This window comes from Pocillopora verrucosa, chromosome 3 (assembly GCF_036669915.1).
Source record: "Pocillopora verrucosa isolate sample1 chromosome 3, ASM3666991v2, whole genome shotgun sequence".
Lineage (NCBI taxonomy): Eukaryota > Metazoa > Cnidaria > Anthozoa > Scleractinia > Pocilloporidae > Pocillopora > Pocillopora verrucosa.
Window position 1 is genome coordinate 4,130,949 of NC_089314.1, and position 17,810 is coordinate 4,148,758.

General features: G+C 38.7%; 2 protein-coding genes and 1 pseudogene across 3 annotated transcripts; 2 read left to right on the top strand and 1 right to left on the bottom strand.

Moving 5' to 3' along the window:
* The first annotated feature begins 385 nt into the window (after positions 1-385).
* LOC131774450 (C-reactive protein-like) lies at positions 386-16,824 on the top strand. 2 transcript variants are annotated; one of them, XM_066164269.1, is made up of 6 exons: positions 386-537; positions 652-920; positions 1,180-1,294; positions 1,465-1,521; positions 4,765-4,993; positions 15,623-16,824. In XM_066164269.1, the coding sequence occupies exons 1-6, from the start codon at positions 465-467 to the stop codon at positions 15,996-15,998; spliced, it is 1,119 nt and encodes a 372-aa protein (XP_066020366.1). In that variant the 5' UTR covers positions 386-464; the 3' UTR covers positions 15,999-16,824. The 2 variants fall into 2 exon arrangements, with proteins under 2 accessions (XP_066020366.1, XP_066020365.1); XM_066164268.1 differs by lacking the exon at positions 15,623-16,824 and adding an exon at positions 5,804-7,307.
* LOC136279985 (sushi, von Willebrand factor type A, EGF and pentraxin domain-containing protein 1-like) lies at positions 10,260-14,848 on the top strand. The gene is made up of 5 exons (XM_066164550.1): positions 10,260-10,387; positions 10,496-10,764; positions 11,003-11,117; positions 11,291-11,347; positions 14,619-14,848. The coding sequence occupies exons 1-5, from the start codon at positions 10,315-10,317 to the stop codon at positions 14,846-14,848; spliced, it is 744 nt and encodes a 247-aa protein (XP_066020647.1). The 5' UTR covers positions 10,260-10,314.
* LOC131774476 (uncharacterized) lies at positions 12,486-13,436 on the bottom strand (annotated as a pseudogene).
* Positions 16,825-17,810: the final 986 nt, after the last annotated feature.

A 17,810-nucleotide genomic window follows, 5' to 3' on the forward strand; every position in this document is an offset into this window, starting at 1 on the left:
GGCTTCCCAAATAACAAAAACCCACCAAGTGCTGTCTTCAAACAATAAGGCTAGATAAGTACAATAAAAAAAAAACTTTAATAAACAGACGCTCCATTATTTTCTGAAACTTTCCGTGACAGCAGAATTAAAACGAGCTGAACTGGAGCTCTACTGGTTCATTATTTTTTCCTGAATTTACACAACAAAAACTAGAGCGCTAATTGAATTAACAGCAACTAGAAAGAAAAATAAAGAAACCCAGGGGCGCTAGAAAACATTTCCAGAGGAAGACAAACAGGAGCAAATCAGGAGGCCAAACGCTTGAAAAAGAAAACAAATCAATAACTGATGACAATATATCGTGTCGTTAAGCGAAGCAGATGTTTGCAAAGCTCATGTAAAAGCTTAATGTTGCGTATCTGCAGTATTACGAAATCGTGTATCACCATGAAAGTCTTTTCTCTTTGAGCTACAAGAATAAGATGGCTTCTTTCTATTTATCTGTCAACTTTCTTGCTCTGGTTGTATCGGCGGGTTCTGTGAAGACTTCAAAAGGTGTGGTCTTTCTTCCTTTTTGCTTTATTTTCCTGATATCTGCATCGTCTTTTTAAGAAAGAGTAAGTCGAAACCATTTTAATTCGTCATATTCATTTCTTTATCAAAACACAGGACAAACACCAAACGTCGGGTTTGTCTTCGCCAATTTCCTTGCTCACAAAGGCTACTATTTGAACGTTACAACTGTTGGTACAGAACTGGTCCAAGACTCCTTTGAGTGCGCGTTCAAATGTCTGAAGAAGGATCCATGTTTGTCCTTCAACCTGGCAGATTTGGATGATAACATTGACAATCTGCTATGTGAACTGCTTCCATCTGACCATTACACCCATTCAGACAAGTTCATCACCAACCATCTTTGGTATCACCACAGTATTGCGGTAAAATTCTTCTTCTTTTTCTACTTTATCTTATTATCACGTTTTATTATTATCATTATTATTATTATTAACTAAATTCGGTTGCAATCGTTAGAGCGAATTTTATTCAACTTTTCAACATTAATGTATCTCTCTATGGCTTTATCTTTACTTTTTTATTCCTCGCAAGCCATTTTTAAGTCGTTTTATCGATCCGTCATCGTAATTTGTTTAACTGGATTTTATTAAGGGAGTAAGTGATTGATTTTCTCGGTTTTAGTCTCCTTGCTCGAAGTTGCCTTGTCAAAACAATGGAACTTGTGTACCTCTGTACCGGACAAACAGTTACAAGTGTCGCTGTGCGAAAGCATACACAGGAAGCCACTGCGAAAAAGGTAAAGTTCTGTTTTCTAAAACAATAATTCCAAAATTTTTTCGCGCGCGTGCTTGTCGTATCTGGTTCCCACTGAGCCATCATCCGTCGTCATTTTATTTCACACTGACTTGTTTTTGCAAACAGAAGTTTTCCCATTTTAATTCATTTTCTCTATTCTTTTTACATCAGTTGATAATGACTGCAGCTGTTCATCAGGACCAGAAGGAAAACAGAGATGCAAAATAGGTCAGTTACCACCACCTTGAATTAAGATAGCTTGAAACAGTTCGCTGTTGAGTGAATCTCATCACATTAAATTCAGCCGTTTAAAAATCATGACTCCGTCGAATTAACCCTTTACAATAAAAGCAAGCTCCAAATCAAGTTTTACTTAATATATCACAATAATCTTACATCTCACAAATTTTCAATGGGATCGGAGCTATTGTGTTAAATTTAAACCATTTCCTCGTATCGACAAGAAACCACAAACTAGCCAATTTATCATTACATCTCTTGTTCACTAATTTACATGGTTTTGTTCTGTTTTGTTTCGGAAATGGTTCTATAAAATTTGTCCTAATTTTGCTTTCTCGAAATACAGACGTGTCCATTACATCCGAATCAAGAATAACTTTTTGACTTCGAGAGCCGAGAAAGAAGGCCAACTGTGTTTGTAGCACAATAAACCCACGACAGTCGTTTATGTTTTCTTTGTTTTGTCTGTCCTCTAACGATTTTTGCGACTCCACCGCCGGCAGTTTCCAATAATTGCAAACTCTGTCAGTTCTCTCGGGTAGTCAATTCGGACACAGGATTCGCTTCATATTGACTACGGGCACTGCCAGCGATATAACACATGATTTCATGTATTGTAGTTTTATCTCCTTCGTTAGGCGCTTAGTGCGAATTAAGTAACAGAAGTTTGTTATTATCCTACTATGGTGAATTAGAAATTATCTCGGAAGTGAAAATTCGATTTGACGGTATGGTTTGAAAAATTTTTACAATAGCTCAGAACACGTTGAAAATTCCTCAGTTGAAACGTTATTGCGACAAATTCAATGAACTTGATTTAGAGCTCGGTATATGAATAATTTCGCGTAGAAGCTGAAAAATTAAGAGTCATTTTAGAAGGGCTTGATTTCATTTCTTGATATATTTTCTCAAATGCGATCATGTAGCCCAAAAAAGCATTTTCCTGAGCTTGAGGAAAAAAATCTATCGAAGATCAACCTAAAAACCTCTTTCGCGGTATTTCCCCATAACATACGCATGTCAATAATGATTGCCATGACACCCGCTACTTTAAACTTTAAACCGTTGGTGAACACATGTGTGAAATTCGTTCGACTGCGAAAAGGGAAATTCTGTTTTGAGCGCTATGAATGCAGTCGGTAGGTGTCTAGGAAAACCGTAGACCTTCCACTCGGATGAAACTGAATTTGCCTATGCTGACAGAGCCAGCACGGCAGTCATAAGCAGTGCATGCGCAAGGGATCAGTTTTTGCCGGGTGCGAGTCAATTTCCCACGCAAAGGCCAAAAGGAACACATAAAAAACAATCGCTGACGCGCACAATATGCGGAAAAGCTTAGTGAAACTGCCATAGAAATCTATAGAAAGATACAAAAGTGGGGAAGAGAGAAACTCAAGACTTTTTGAACACAAAAAATTATCTAATCATGGAAAAGGGGGAAGTTTCTAAAGAGACTGTGGAGCTACGTCGCTGGGAGAGTACAACAGGGTAATTTGGTATTATCAACTGAGTTGATAACGTAAACTGGCCGACCGATAAGAGTTTCAAAGCTGATGTAGGAGCGTTGGCCCTTCGTCAGAGGGGAGGGCTAAACCCTTAAAAGTGGCCAATTTTTACCTCACTTAATCATGAGTTTCCTGTTAATTCACTATTTTGATTTGAGCGTTATCAAAACACGTTATACATTTAAACTTACAATTTTGTTTGGTGGTTTTTTGTCAATTTGTCTGCCAGACAAACTGATTCTGACAACTTGAGAGAACGTTACCCGACCAATACAACAGTCGCACTTGCGCAGACGTTTGGTCGCTGTGTTGACGGAGCCCCTCTCTGGTAAAGTACAGGCAAAAATCCCGTTTTCATTTCTCCAAGCTACGTCTGAGAGGACAAATACTACCAAAATCAGATTGACTTTCTCGTGAACGGTGTTTGGTAACAAATTTTCGGTATTTTAATTTACAAACTCCGTTCAACTACCTTCTCAGCAGTAAAGCTGGTGGAAAGACACTCGAGAACATTAACGGCGGTGGCAGGTTGAAAGCAAAACTCAGACAAAACAGCCAGCCTTGCAAACGTATCATCTTTTAGAAAAAAAACTTCATATATAACACGCGTTGTCATTGGTAAAAAGAACGTGCTCTATCAGAGTACAAAACACGGAGATGAGCAAAGCTCTCGCGCCATCTCCCAATTTTTATTATGCCCGACCATATTCCGGACTTCACTCTTGCTTTTTTTCGTTAATTGGAAGGGAAATTTCGGAACAAGCCAGCCGGTAAGTGGCAACAGAAGAGCCAGATAAAGGTTTGTAAACATGCCAAGTGCCGTAATTGACGTTATTATAACGTGAGACGAAAATCCTGGAAGTGGAACGAAATAAATTGTCCGAGTTTTGAAGGTTTTCACGTAAACTTACGTACGATAATAAATATTAATCACAACTAACACTCGTACAGTATAAATAGTTTCGTATTCACAAAGTTTCTGTAGTTTCGTCTTTATAGAAGTGGGGAGAAACATTCGACTAAGTCTTGTGTTTCTAGCCGCCTCCTGCGTGCTTTACAACAGAACAGAGCGCTAGCACAGTGAAAGCTTCTCCATTTGTTAATTCATTTGGTACAACTATCAGATGATTATAGGGATGTGTAGCTTGCTCACAAACACTATAAAATCGAGGTGTAGTAACGAAGGTAAAACTCGACACAAACGCGCGCGCGTACACACACGCACACACTTGGGTGCACGCAAACATGCAGACACAAACACAAAAGAGGTGAATAGACTAAGAGACGCGTCCGACATTCTATTCACTCGTGAGTAACAACTTCGTGTTTTGCCGTCTTCACCCTATGCAATAACCATGGCATCTCTACGACGATCTTTATATTCTACATTGTTAATAATTACATTATGGCCTTAGATAGTTGATGAGGACGCAGCCCGAACCTGCTACCTTACAAAGAAAACGGGGGAATACTATAAGCTGCCTAGGTAGAGCTGCGCATCGTTCAAAATTAAACTTGACAACAAGGCGGGATTCATTCGTATTCTATGTTGTTTACAATTAAACACTTTTGGGCTATCGTCTCCGATAAGCGTGCGCCATTTGGGAAGAACACTATAATACTAATACAAATACTGGATACTTCTCAAGAGAGAAAATTGATCAAAGAAAGCGCTGTTGCTCAAACAACTGTCTAAAATTTCTGCAATTTATTTCCTCTCTTATAGAGTACCTCATGGTTTTTCCGGAGCTGCGTTCTACTGAAAATTACGCCATGAAAAATCCAGCCATAGCTTCAGATCTCAGCCAGTTGTCGCTGTGTTTTTTCATCAAACTTGTTCAAGACCAAGGGGATCAGAATGTCGTCACCTATGCTACTCAAGAAGAGGACAATGAAATGGTTCTCCAAATTTATCCAACACGAACAGATTTTTTTGTTAACGACGAGTTGTTTCGGTAATGCTGCTTATCTTTTTTTTTTTAAGTCGGTCGGGGAATTTCTTATTCGAGCCACAATAAGCCACGATACACAAAATGCTACGATCGGCTAGACAGTTAGACAGTTAATGTCTAATAATTGGAGAGAGAGAGAGAGAAAGTTAAACATACAAGCAAACGAAAAGCCTTGGTTTCTTTCCCTTTTCTTATCAAGATTTAAATAACAAATATGTTAATCTTTGACCAAAAGAATTTTTAGACGTATTTTCCTGACCCTTTGCAAACAACTAACCACAGAGACTCTACGGGGAGCGAGGTCTCTATTTTATAAGTAATTGCATAAATAAGAGATCGGACGTAATCGTCCGAGTGAATAATAAACAATTGATTTACTGACTGACAGTTTTCTGACTATTTTATTGACTGACTGACTGACTGACTGACTGACTGACTGACGGAATGAATGAATGAATGAAAGCACTGAAGGAATGGAAGCTTGAATGTATAAACGATTAAGTGATTGATCAACGGTTCATTGACTGACTGACAGTTTACTGACTGTTTTTTTTTTAACTGACATCCATACATACATACATACATACATGCATACATACATAAACTATATTTAAGTGTCTTTGTATTTAGCTTTGCAACTAATTGGGGACACTCTAACTAAATATGTATATAAAAGAGTAATAATAATAAGCTATAACTACTGACTGACAAACTGGATGACTCTATCGACTAGGTTGGTGACAATGTAAAAGGAGGGACTTGAATGATTGAATATATTTAGTATTGTTTGCTTTTTGCTTTGTTTTGTTTCAGGTTTACTTCGATAAATCTCTACAACGATAACACCTGGCAACACCTGTGTCTCACCTGGGAAAACACTCAAGGAGTAACAAAACTCTACAAAGATGGCCAATTTACCAGACAGGTAACGAATAATGCCACTAAGAATTATGCACTCAAGGCTGGCGGCGCTCTGGTGCTTGGACAAGAGCAAGACTCTGTCGGCGGACGCTTCAATCCTAGACAAACTCTTCATGGCCGATTGGCAAGTGTCAACATGTGGGATAAAGTTCTGCCCGAAAGCGACATTGCCGCTCAGTACACAAATTGCAGCGTACCTCATGGTTCTGTTGTTAACTGGTCTGTATTCAAAAATCTTAATCATGGCAATGTCACACTTGAAGAGCCATGAACTACAATGGTCATTTATCGAAACTCTTGCGGAGCCTAAAATCATAACTCGCGTGATGTAAATTCCTAATATTAGTGAATGTACCATATGCATGGCTTAAATATACCAAAATATGAAACAATATTTTGTTGAAACGCTGCTTTTGGCCAGTCATTTGGAAAACATTTTATTTATTTATTTATTCACCCATTTTACTCATTTGTTGGTAAAATATATTAAAATAGGAGGTAATTTTTCAGCTGACTGGTGTTTGCCATAAAGTTAAGACGGTTACTTGTTTTATTGTGAGCAGCCTTAACAACATAAGACTTTTCTTCTCTGTTCTAATTCATTCATGACTCTTGAGAATAAATTTAGAGAGCTTTTCAAGATATTTCAAGATCCCAAAGAAACTTCAAACATTGAGAGGCTAACAGGACGAGCGCTAATACTTTGAATGTGCGCCTATGAAAGTCTTCTAGAATAATAATCGCATATGCCCTGTCGCATATGATATGTTGCGATTATGAGAAAAGCCTGCATGTCCTTAATAAGCCACCGTGTTCTACCACTTTTTGCAACCTCTTTAAATACTTAGCGTGTTTCTGTACAGTTTTCTTGGAGTCCATATTACTTACCATCGAAAAACATCGCATGCCCCATAAGGGCCACAGTAGTAGTCTAGAAAATTCTGTATATTCTGCTGTTGACATCGTAATTTTAGAACTAGGGTATGTGCTATAGACGGATGGGGGTGGGGGTGGGGGGTGGGCTACGACAAGGTTTGATGTATAAAACTGTTAGAGCGGAAGTTTAGCTGTTGACTGGCCTACATTTTAAATGTTAGCTGTTATGCAGACCCCTCCCCCTCCCCCCTCCTCTGTGGTGAACCTTGCATTACATCTCTCCTGTGTTGTGTTACTTGAAAACTACATTATCCAAGCCAATTAAGATGAAGAATCTTCTCATGTATGTTTTCGATGCAAATCCTCAGACTCAAGATAGAGCACTTTTCGATTGAGTATCGTAAACGCGTGAAAACAAACCAAAGGAAAGACCAAAAATTGCCAAAAGAATTCAGAGTAAAATTAGGCTGAGGGCTTCCCAAATAACAAAACCCACCAAGCGCTGTCTTCAAGCAGTAAAGCTAGATAAATATAATAAAAAAGAAACTTAAATAAACATACGCTTCATTCTTTTCTGAAACTTTCCGTGGTAGCAGAATTAAAACGAGCTGAACTGGAGCTCTTCCCCACCGTTATTTATCTCCTGAATTCACACATCAAAATCTAGAGCGCTCTAAAATCATTAACAGCGACTAGGACTGAAAAAAATAATAAATTAAGGGGCATTAGAAAACATCTACAGCGGAAGACAAACAGGAGCAAAACAGGAGGCCAAACGATTAAAAAAGGAAAACAAAATATTTATTGATGAAAAGATATCATGTCTGGTTTATCGTGTTGTAAGTTTTCAATTGCCCATCGTATCTAATTCCTACTGAGCCACCATTCGTCGTCATTTGACACACTGACTTGTTTTTTCAAACAGAAATTTTCCCATTTTAATTCACTTTCTCTTTTCTTTTTACATCAGTTGAAAATGACTGCAGCTGGAACAGGTAGATGTTTGACAGCTTTTATCTTTTCCTTTTGTTCTGAGCAAAATGCCGTCAACTCCAATTTGCATAAGTTTGTATATGTCACCGCTACCTTCTATCACGCCGCGAATATTCAACTTGTCGGCTGAAAATGCATGACTGAGAATGTATATCCGTTTTTGATCATGATGACTGAATATTGGCTTCGTTCTTTTTTTCCCCTTTTTTTTGGACCTTAACTTCCTCTCGGTCAATAAAAAAAGGGAGAAGAAGAACGTAGCCAATATCCGGCCATCTTGATCGAACAAGCTTTGTCAGTGAAGGATTTATTATTTAGAGAACTATTTCGCTTTATTTTAAAAGAATTAAGAATTAAGAATGATTTTGTTTTACTTCGAAGGTCGTGTTTGTAGCTCAATAAACCCACGAGATGTTTTCTTTGTTTTGCCTGTCCCCTGCCAATCTTTGCGACTCCACCGCCGGGTAGCCGATTCGAACTTAGGATTCGATTCATATTCTCCACAGGAGCTGCCAGCGATATAATGCATGATTTCATGTAATGTATTTTGCTGTAATCTTAGCTCCTTCGATACGCACTTCGTTCGAATTAAGTAACAGAAGTTTGTTACAACTGTCTAAAATCAATACAAATAACTGTCGACAATCTCTGCATTTATTTTCTGTCATAGAGTACCTTATTAAATTTTCCGGAGCTGTGTTCTACAGAAAATTCCGCCGTGAAGAATCCATCCATAGATTCAGATCTGAGCCAGCTGTCGCTGTGTTTTTTATCAAACTTGTTCCAGACCAATAAATTCAAATGGTCTTCAGCTCTGCCACTGAACAAGACTTCAGTGCTATGGCTGTCGAAATTCATCCAGCAAAAACATATATCATTGTTGGTGACGAACTTTTTTTAATAATGTGGTATTGATTTTTGAAAACTGGGTCGACGAAAAAAGAAATTTAAACATGCAAACTAACGAAAAATGTTGGCTTCTTTCTGTTTTCTTAGCATTAACAAAATTTAAAATGTGTCAAACTATTGCTAAAACAAATTTAGACTTACGCATTTTTCTAACGCTTTGCAGATAACGTTTGGATCCTTTTGGGGAAATACGACTCGGATCAATATGCTAACTAGAGCACAAAAGTTTTTCAATTGTCGAAGGTTCGCATTTTACGGTTCTAGCCCTAAAAGGACGAGATTTCTTAACCTACCCGGCTTTTGAAATAGTAGCTAACTCAAAGAAAGACACTACTTTGATAAAACAATAATAATAATAATAATGGAAACAATGAGAATTCGATAGTTGACATTCCATGAGGTGGCTCTTCTTGTCCACTGCTTCCAAGTCGAATTGGAATGTAGAAATTTTGGTTTTATGTGGAGGGAGTTTTATGCCTCGTAGCAAAACTTTTCATGGCCGATTGGCAAGTGTCAACATCTAGGCTAAGGTTCTTTCCGAAAGCGACATTGCCGCTCAGTACACAAATTGCAGCTTACCTCATGGTTCTTTTCTTAACTGGTCTGCATTCAATAATCTTACTCATGGCAATGTCACAGTTGAAGAGCCCTGAACTACATTGGTCAATGATCAAAACTTCTGCAGAGCCTAAAATCAAAGCTCACGTGATGTAAATTCTTGATATTAGTGAATGTACCATATGCATGGCATAGTTCTAAAATAGATACCAAAATACGGAATGATATTTCGTTGAAACGCTGCTTTTAACCAGTTATTTGGAAAACATTTCATTCATCTATTCACCTATTAACTTAGTAAAATGCTTGCAGTAGTCTAGAAAATTCCAGAGCAAAATGTACAGAATCCGAAAATTCTGCTATTGACATCGTAGTTTAAGAACTAGGGAATGTGCTAATGTGTGTAGAGGGGGGTGGGGGAGGGAGGGCTATGACATGGTTTGATGTATTAAACTGTCAGATCGAAAATTTAACTGTTGGCTGGCCTACATTTTTAATGTTAGCTTTATGAAGACAGTGGAAGGGTTTCCTAAATAACAATAGCCCACCGAGCGCTGTCTTCAAACAATAAAGCTAGATAAGTTCAATTAAAAAAGCTTCACTAAACAGACGCTTTATTATTTCCTGAAACTTTCCGTGACAGCAGAATTAAAACGAGCTGAACTGGAGCTCTACTGGTTTATCATTTTCTCCTGAATTTACAAATCAAAAACTAGAGCGCTAAAATAGCAGCAACTAGGAAAAAAAAATAAGGAACCCAGGCACGCTTTAAAAAATTTCCAGAGGAAGACAAACAAGAGCAATACAGGAGGTCAAACGCCTAGAAAAAAATTTACAGAGAAAGAAAACATTTTAAAAAACATTTACAGATAAAGACAAAAGGGAGCAAATTAGGAGGCAAAACCCCCAGAAAGGAGAACAAAATAATAATTGATGTCAAGATAACATGTCATTAACAGAAGCAGATGTTTGCAAAGCCCATGCAAAAGCTTTATGTTGCGTGTCTGTGGCATTACGAAATCGTGTATCACCATGAAAGTCATTTCTCTTTGAGCTACGAGAATAAGATGGCTTTTTTCTTTTTATCTGCCAATCTTCTTGCTCTGGTTGTATCGGCGAGTTCTGTGAAGACTTCAAAAGGTGAGGTCTTTCTTCCTTTCTGCTTTATTTTCCTGATATCTACATCGTCTTTTTGAGAAAGTCGAAACCATTTTAATTGGTAATTTTCATTTCTTTATCAAAACACAGGACAAACGCCAAACGTTGGGTTTGTCTTCACCAATTTCCTTGCTCACAAAGGCTACTATTTGAACGTTACAACTGTTGGTGCAGAACTGGTCCAAGACTCCCTTGAGTGCGTTTTCAAGTGTCTGGAGAAGGATCCATGTTTGTCCTTCAACCTGGCCGATTTGGATGATAACATTGACAATCTGCTATGTGAACTGCTTCCATCTGACCATTACACCCATTCAGACAAGTTCATCACCAACCATCTTTGGTATCACTACAGTATTGCGGTAAAATTATTTTCCTTTTTCTACTTTATCTTATCATCACGTGTTTTTTTATTATTATTATTTCATCCTTATAATAGCTAAAATCGGTTGCAATTGTTCGATAAAATTTTATTCAAGTGTTCAAGGTTAATATATCTCTCGTCGGAAGCCATTTTTAGGTCGTTTTATTGATCCGTCATCGAAGTTTTTTTAACTGGTTTTTATCAAGGGAGTAAGTAATTGATTTTCTCGCTTTTAGTCTCCTTGTTCGAGGTTGCCCTGTCAGAACAATGGAACTTGTGTACCTCTGTACCGGACAAACAGCTACAAGTGTCGCTGTACGAAAGCATACACAGGAAGCCACTGCGAAAACGGTAAAAGGTGTTAGTTCCTAGGACAACATTTTCAAAAATATTTCGCGCGCGTGCCTTTCGTATCTGATTCCTACTGAGCTATCATTCATCGTCATTTTACCTCACATTGACTTGTTTTGATAAATATAAATGTTTTCCTATTGTTATTCATTTCCTCTGTTCTTCTATATCAGTTGATAATGACTGCAGCTGTTCATCAGGACTAGAAGGAAAACAGAGATGCAAAATAGGTCAGTTAATATTCCACCTTCAAGTTAAGGTAGCTTGAAACAGCTTTCAGAGACACCTATACCGAATATCTATAAAAAAAAAAAAACCCTTAAAAAGCTACTTTCCCTTTGCGAAGCCAAAGGAAATTCACTCGTGTTCACAAAATGATTAAAGTCTGAAGTAATGGCGTTTCCAAGGCAACCACAATCCCGTTACATGGTTTTTTTAGATCGATCTCGTAATACGAAGCCAATATCCAGCCATCTTGACCGAACAAGCTTTTTTAATAAAGGATTTATCTTGTAGAGAACGATTTCTCTTTATTTTGAAAGAATCAAGAATGAATTTTTGACCTCCAGAGCCGAAGAAGGAAGTCAGCTGTGTTTGTAGCACAATAAAGCCACGTCAGTCGTTTATGCTTTATTTGTTTTGTTTGTGGTGGTCCTCGGCCGATTTTTGCGACTCCACCGCCGGCATCGTCTAAAAATTGCTAACTCTGTTAGTCCACTCGGGTAGCTAATGCGAACGATGGATTTGCTTCATATCGTCCACTGCCGCTGCCAGCGATATAACGCATGATTCTACTATGGCGAAATAGAAATTATCTCAGAAGTGAAAATAAATTCAATTTGACGGCATGTTTTGAAAATTTTTTAAAATGACTGAGAACACGATGAAAACTCGTCAGATGAAACGCTATTACGACAAATTCAATAAACTTGATTTAGAGCTCAGACAATTTGCGTCACGCCAAATCCCCGATTGCAGAACGTCTACAAGAAATAAAATAGAACAAAATAAAAGTAAGCAAAAAACAAAAGGTAGAATAACATAAAAAAGGAGATACATAATACAAACAGAAAATGAGATGCCACAAAAACCATCAAAACGGCCCAAGAGATACTGCCAAATCAGGCAAAACACAATAAAATAGCAAACGCGGAGTAAAAACAATTTGGCCCGGAACACGTACGGTCAAAACGACGATGCCAAATCAGGCAAAAGGTGCAAAACAAACGGAGGTCAGACTACTAAACAAAATGACACTGCCAAATCAGGCAAAACACAACGAGGGTATACTAAAAGATCAGCAATGACAAGGTGAGGATTAGAGCTGAAAGAAAAGAGACGTGCATGGTAAACGAGGATGAAAAAAGCTCACCTAAAATCTACCCGCAACGCCAACATTCTGAATCTCGGGCAACCACTGAAAACCGAGGGACGCGCCTTGTAAATTTGCCTCTGGCCGGGACCTTCCAACAAGAGGTCTTCTATGCAAGGAAGCTCAAACACTCCCTTAACAAAAGACTTGAACTGAGAAGAGCTGTCATGCAAAAAGGGCCAAAAATAGGCCGAAGGCCACTATGGGACGATCAAAGTGCCGAAGCCAGAGCACGACGAGAGAGCTCTAACAGAAGGGACGATGGCACTTACAGAAGGGCAGACCCAATTGCTCTCGTCTCGCCGATCCTGGGCCGAGGCGTCAACGCCGCAGCAGCCGGGGGAGGCGAATTTAGAATTGTAATGCGACGCAAACCGATCGATTGTGTGAGGGCCCCATTGGCGTCAATCACTCGAAATACAGAAGGGTTGACGGACCAGTCATCTTTGTCAACAAATCTGCTGAGAAGATCTGCCCTTTCATTAAGCGACCTTGGGATCCATTGCGCTTCCAGAACGATGCTGTTAACAAAACAGAGATTAAAAATGTCCATAGCCAGAGCCTGGAGATTAATTTTGGAGCTCCCGATAGCAACAATCCTGGCGGCGCCCTAATTATCAGTAAAGATTTTAACTCTCTTGTGTTTCAATCGAGCAACGTAGGAAAGCAACACGAAATAAATAGCTTTCAGTTCGCGGAACTTTGGCCGATATCTTCGGGTTCCCACATGCCGCTGATAACGGTGCCGTCTAGAGAAGCTGAAAAACCTCCGAAAGCTACTAATCACTTGTGTCGGAAAACATTACGGTGTGGGTCGCTGATGGTGGCCTTATAGAATAACCGTTGAGGCAATCGATGTTGCAGTACCAAACGTACCGCAGATATTTTGATACTCTGTTCAACCACCTTCTCATCAATGAAGCTGGTGGACGGACACTCGAAAACATTTACGGCTGTGGCAGGTTGAAGGCAAAACTCAGAAAAAAAAGTCACTCATGCAAACGTGTCATCTTTTAGAAAAAGTTCGGATATAACGCGCGATGTCATTGGTAGAAAGAGCGTGCTCTATCAGAGTACAAAACATGGAGCTGAGCTAAAGCTGCCACGCCAATTTCTTCTATGCTCGACCATTTTCCGGACTTCCCTTAGCCTTTTTTTTCTCGTGAATTGAAAATGAATTTTCGGAACAAGCGTGCCGATAAGTAGCAATAGAATAGTCAAAAAAGGTCTGTATAAATATGCCAAGCGCTGTGATTAACGTTATTATAACGCGAAAATCCTCAAAGAGGAAACGAAGTGAACTGTCCGACTTTTGAAGGTTTTCACGTAAGCTTAGGAACGGTAATAAATATCAAACACATCTAACACACGTATATAGTTTCGTGTTCACAAAGTTTCAATAGCTTCGTCTTCGAAGAAGTGGGGAGAAACACTCCTCTACGTCTCGTGTATCTCCTTACACTTCTTTCCTGCTCTAGCCACTTCCTCCGTGCTTCACAACAGAATGGAGCACAGTCAAGGCCTTTCTATTTGTTAATTAGTATAGCTATCGGGTAATTACAGAGATGTGTAACTTACTCCCAAACACTCTTTATAGCGAATGAGGTAAAAAAGTGGTGGTTTAGTGACGAAGGCAAAAAGTAGACACAAACGCGCGCGCTCGCACACACGCACACACTTGGCTGCACCCAAACACAAAAGAGGTGAATGGGCTAAGAGACGCGTCCTACATTCTATTCACTAGTGAATGATAACTTCGTGTTTTGACTTCTTTACCCTATGCAATAACCATGACGCGTAAACGACGATCTTCATATTCTACATTGTTAATTACATTATGGCCTCAGATAGTTGATGAGAGCGCACCCGAACCAGCTACCTTGCAAAGAAGCTGGGGGCAAATTACAAGTTACCTGGGTAGGACTGCGGGTCGTTCAAAGCTTGGCAACAAGACGGGATTGAGTCTTATTCTATGTTGCCTACAATTGAATACTGTGTGGCATTCTTGAAGAACGCTAGAACATTTATACAAATAGTGTATACTTCTAAATAGGAAAATTTTATTAAAGAAAGCGCAGTTGCTCAAAAAACTGTCTAAAAATTTTTGCAAATCATTTCCTCTGTTGTAGAGTACCTTATGGTGTTTCCGGAGCTGCGTTCTACAGAAAATTACGCCATGAAGAATCCAGCCATAACTTCAGATCTCAGCCAGTTGTCGTTGTGTTTTTTTATCAAACTTGTTCAAGACCAAGGGCTTCAGAATGTCGTCAGCTATGCCAGAGAACGTGGCAACGACATGATTCTCGAAATTCATCCAACATTAGGAGTATTTACTGTTGGCAACAAAAAAATCCAGTAATGCTGCGTATATTTTTTAGTAGTCAGTTGAAGAATTATTATTCTTATTCGAGCCACAATAAGTTATTATACAGGAAATGCTACGATCGACTTCTTCCTAACTCGGAGAGAGAAAGTTAAACACACCAACAAACGGAAAGCGTTAAGCTTCTTTCTCTTTTCTTATCATGATTTAAATACCAAATATGTTAATCTTTGACCGAAACAAATCTAGACGTATTTTCCTGTTGCATTGCAAATAACTATTCGGGTCCCTTTTTAAATAGGGCTCAAGAGTCGTCTTTAAAGTGACGAGGACTTGCTTATTACGGTTTTAGCCATAAAAGGATGAGGTTTCTTAACCGACTCGGCTTTCAAAATAGTAGCTCAGATGATAATTAAACATTTTATAAGTAGAGAAAGATGTTTTTCATCTTGCCACGAGCGTAGGACAAAGAAAAAAATTCTGAGTTCCCATGAGGAATCGAACCTCAGACCTTCGGATTTCGCGTGCTGAGCTACAGAGATTCCACAGTGAGTGAGGTCTCTATTTTATAAGCTTGAATGTATGAATGATTTAGTCATTGATAAACGATTGATTGACTGAATGACAAGCCACTTACATATTCCTATAAACTGACTGACTACGGACTAACAGACTGAATAACTCTCTTCACCGACTTAGTGACAATGAAAAAGGAGGGTCTTAAATGATCAAATATATTTAATATTGTATGCTTTTTGTTTTGTTTTTTGCTTTGTTTTGTTTCGTTTATTGTTTTGTTTTTCCTTTCAGTTTTACCTCGACAAATCTCTACGATGATACCTGGCAACACCTGTGTCTCACCTGGGAAAACACTCAAGGAGTAACGAAGCTATATAAAGATGGCCAATTTACAGAACAGGTAACAAATCATGCCAGTAAGAATTACGTACTTAAGGCTGGCGGCTTCCTGGTGCTTGGACAAGAGCAAGACTCTATTGGCGGAGGCTTTGATCGTAACCAAACCTTTCATGGCCGATTGGCAAGTGTCAACATCTGGAATAAAGTTCTGTCCGAAGGCGACATTGCCGCTCAGTACACAAATTGCAGCATACCTCATGGTTCTGTTATTAACTGGTCTGTATTCAAAAATCTTGCTCATGGCAATGTTAGATTTGAAGAGCCGTGAACTACATTGGTCAGTGATCAAAACTCTTGTAGAGCCTAAAATCATAAATCGCGTGATGTGAATTCCTAATATTAGTGAATATACCATATGCATGGCATAGTACTAAAATAGATACCAAAGCTGTTAGTTGGCCAGTTATTTGGAAAATACTTCATTCATTTATTTATGCACCTATTTCCTCAGTTTTTTGATAAAATAGGAGGTAAATTTTAGGTGACCGGTGTTTGCCATAAAGTTAACATAGCTCATGGCAATGTTGCATTTGAAGAGCTGTGAACTGCATTGGTCAGTGATCAAAACTCTCGCAGAGCCTAAAATCATAACTCGCGTGATGTAAATTCCTAATATTAGTGAATGTACCACATGCATGCCTTAGTACTAAAATAGATACCAAAATATGAGTAGATATTTCGTTGAAACGCTTCTTTTGGCCAGTTATTTGGAAAACACGTCATTTATTTACTCACCTATTTACTCAGTTGTTTGATGAAACATATTAAAATAAGATGTTAACTTTTAAGTGACCGGCGTCTGCCATAAAGTTAAGACAATTACTTGTTTTATTGTAAGCAGCCTTAACAACGTAAAACTTTTCTTCTCTGTTCTAATTCATTCTTGACACTTGAGAAGAAGTTTCGAGGGCCTTTCGAGATCTTTCAAGATCCCAAAGAAATTTCAAACATTGAGAGGCTGACAAGACGAGCGCTAATACTTTGAATGTGCGCCTATGAAAGCCTTTTAGAATGATAATCGCATATGCCCTGTCGCATATTATAAGTTGCGATTATGAGAAAAGCCTGCATGTCCTTAATAAGCCACCGTGTTCTACCGCTTTTTGCAACCTCTTAAAATATTTGGGGTGTTTCTGTATAGTTTTCTTGGAGTCCATATTACTTGACATCGAAAAACATCGCATGTCCCATAAGGGCCACAGTAGAAGAAAGATATAGGTAGGTTCTTTACAAACCTAATGTATGCTTGCAGTAGTCTAAAAAATTCCAGAATAAAAGTTAGAGATTCTGGAAGTTTTGCTGTTCACATCGTAATTTTAGAACTAGGGTATGTGCTACAGACGGATGGGGGTGGGGGAGGGCTATGACAAGGTTTGATGTATTAAACTGTTAGAGCGGAAGTTTAGCTGTTGGCTGGCCTACATTTTAAATGTTATATGTCGTGCAGACCCCCTCCCCCCTCCCCCCTCCGGCTCCCCTCCTCCGTGGTGGACCTTGCATTACATCTCTCCTGTATTATGTTTCTTGAAAACTACATTATCCAAGCCAATCAAGATGAAGAGTCTTTTAATGTATGTTTTCGATGCAAATCATTAAACTCAAGATAGAGCACTTTTCGATTCAGTATCGTAAAAGCGTGGAAAACAAACCTGTAAAAGGAAAGACCAAATATTGCCAAAAGAATTCAGAGTAAAATTAGGCTGCGGGCTTCCCAAACAACAAAACCCACCAAGCGCTGTCTTCAACCAATAAAGTTGGATAAATACAATAAAAAAGAAACTTAAATAAACATACGCTCCACTATTTTCTGAAACTTTCCTTGGCAGCAGAATTAAAACGAGCTGAACTGGAGCTCTTCCCTAACATTATTTATCTCCTGAATTCACACATCAAAAACTAGAGCGCTCTAAAATAATTAACAGCGACTAGTACTGAAAAAAAATAAATCCAGGGGCACTAGAAAACATCTACAAAGGAAGACAAACAGGAGCAGATCAGGACGCCAAACTCCCAAAAAAGGAAAACAAAATAATAATTGATGGCAAGATATGCCTTTAAAAGTTTAGTGTTGCATGTCTGT

Excerpts from the sequence above, each read along its gene's own strand:
- LOC131774450 (XM_066164268.1), top strand. The coding sequence starts at position 465 with ATGGCTTCTTTCTATTTATCTGTCAACTTTCTTGCTCTGGTTGTATCG. Across the intron at positions 538-651 it reads TTCTGTGAAGACTTCAAAAG|GACAAACACCAAACGTCGGG; the intron begins GTGTGGTCTTTC and ends ATCAAAACACAG. Across the intron at positions 4,994-5,803 it reads GTTAACGACGAGTTGTTTCG|GTTTACTTCGATAAATCTCT; the intron begins GTAATGCTGCTT and ends GTTTTGTTTCAG.
- LOC136279985 (XM_066164550.1), top strand. The coding sequence starts at position 10,315 with ATGGCTTTTTTCTTTTTATCTGCCAATCTTCTTGCTCTGGTTGTATCG. Across the intron at positions 10,765-11,002 it reads GGTATCACTACAGTATTGCG|TCTCCTTGTTCGAGGTTGCC; the intron begins GTAAAATTATTT and ends TCTCGCTTTTAG. Across the intron at positions 11,348-14,618 it reads AAAACAGAGATGCAAAATAG|AGTACCTTATGGTGTTTCCG; the intron begins GTCAGTTAATAT and ends CCTCTGTTGTAG.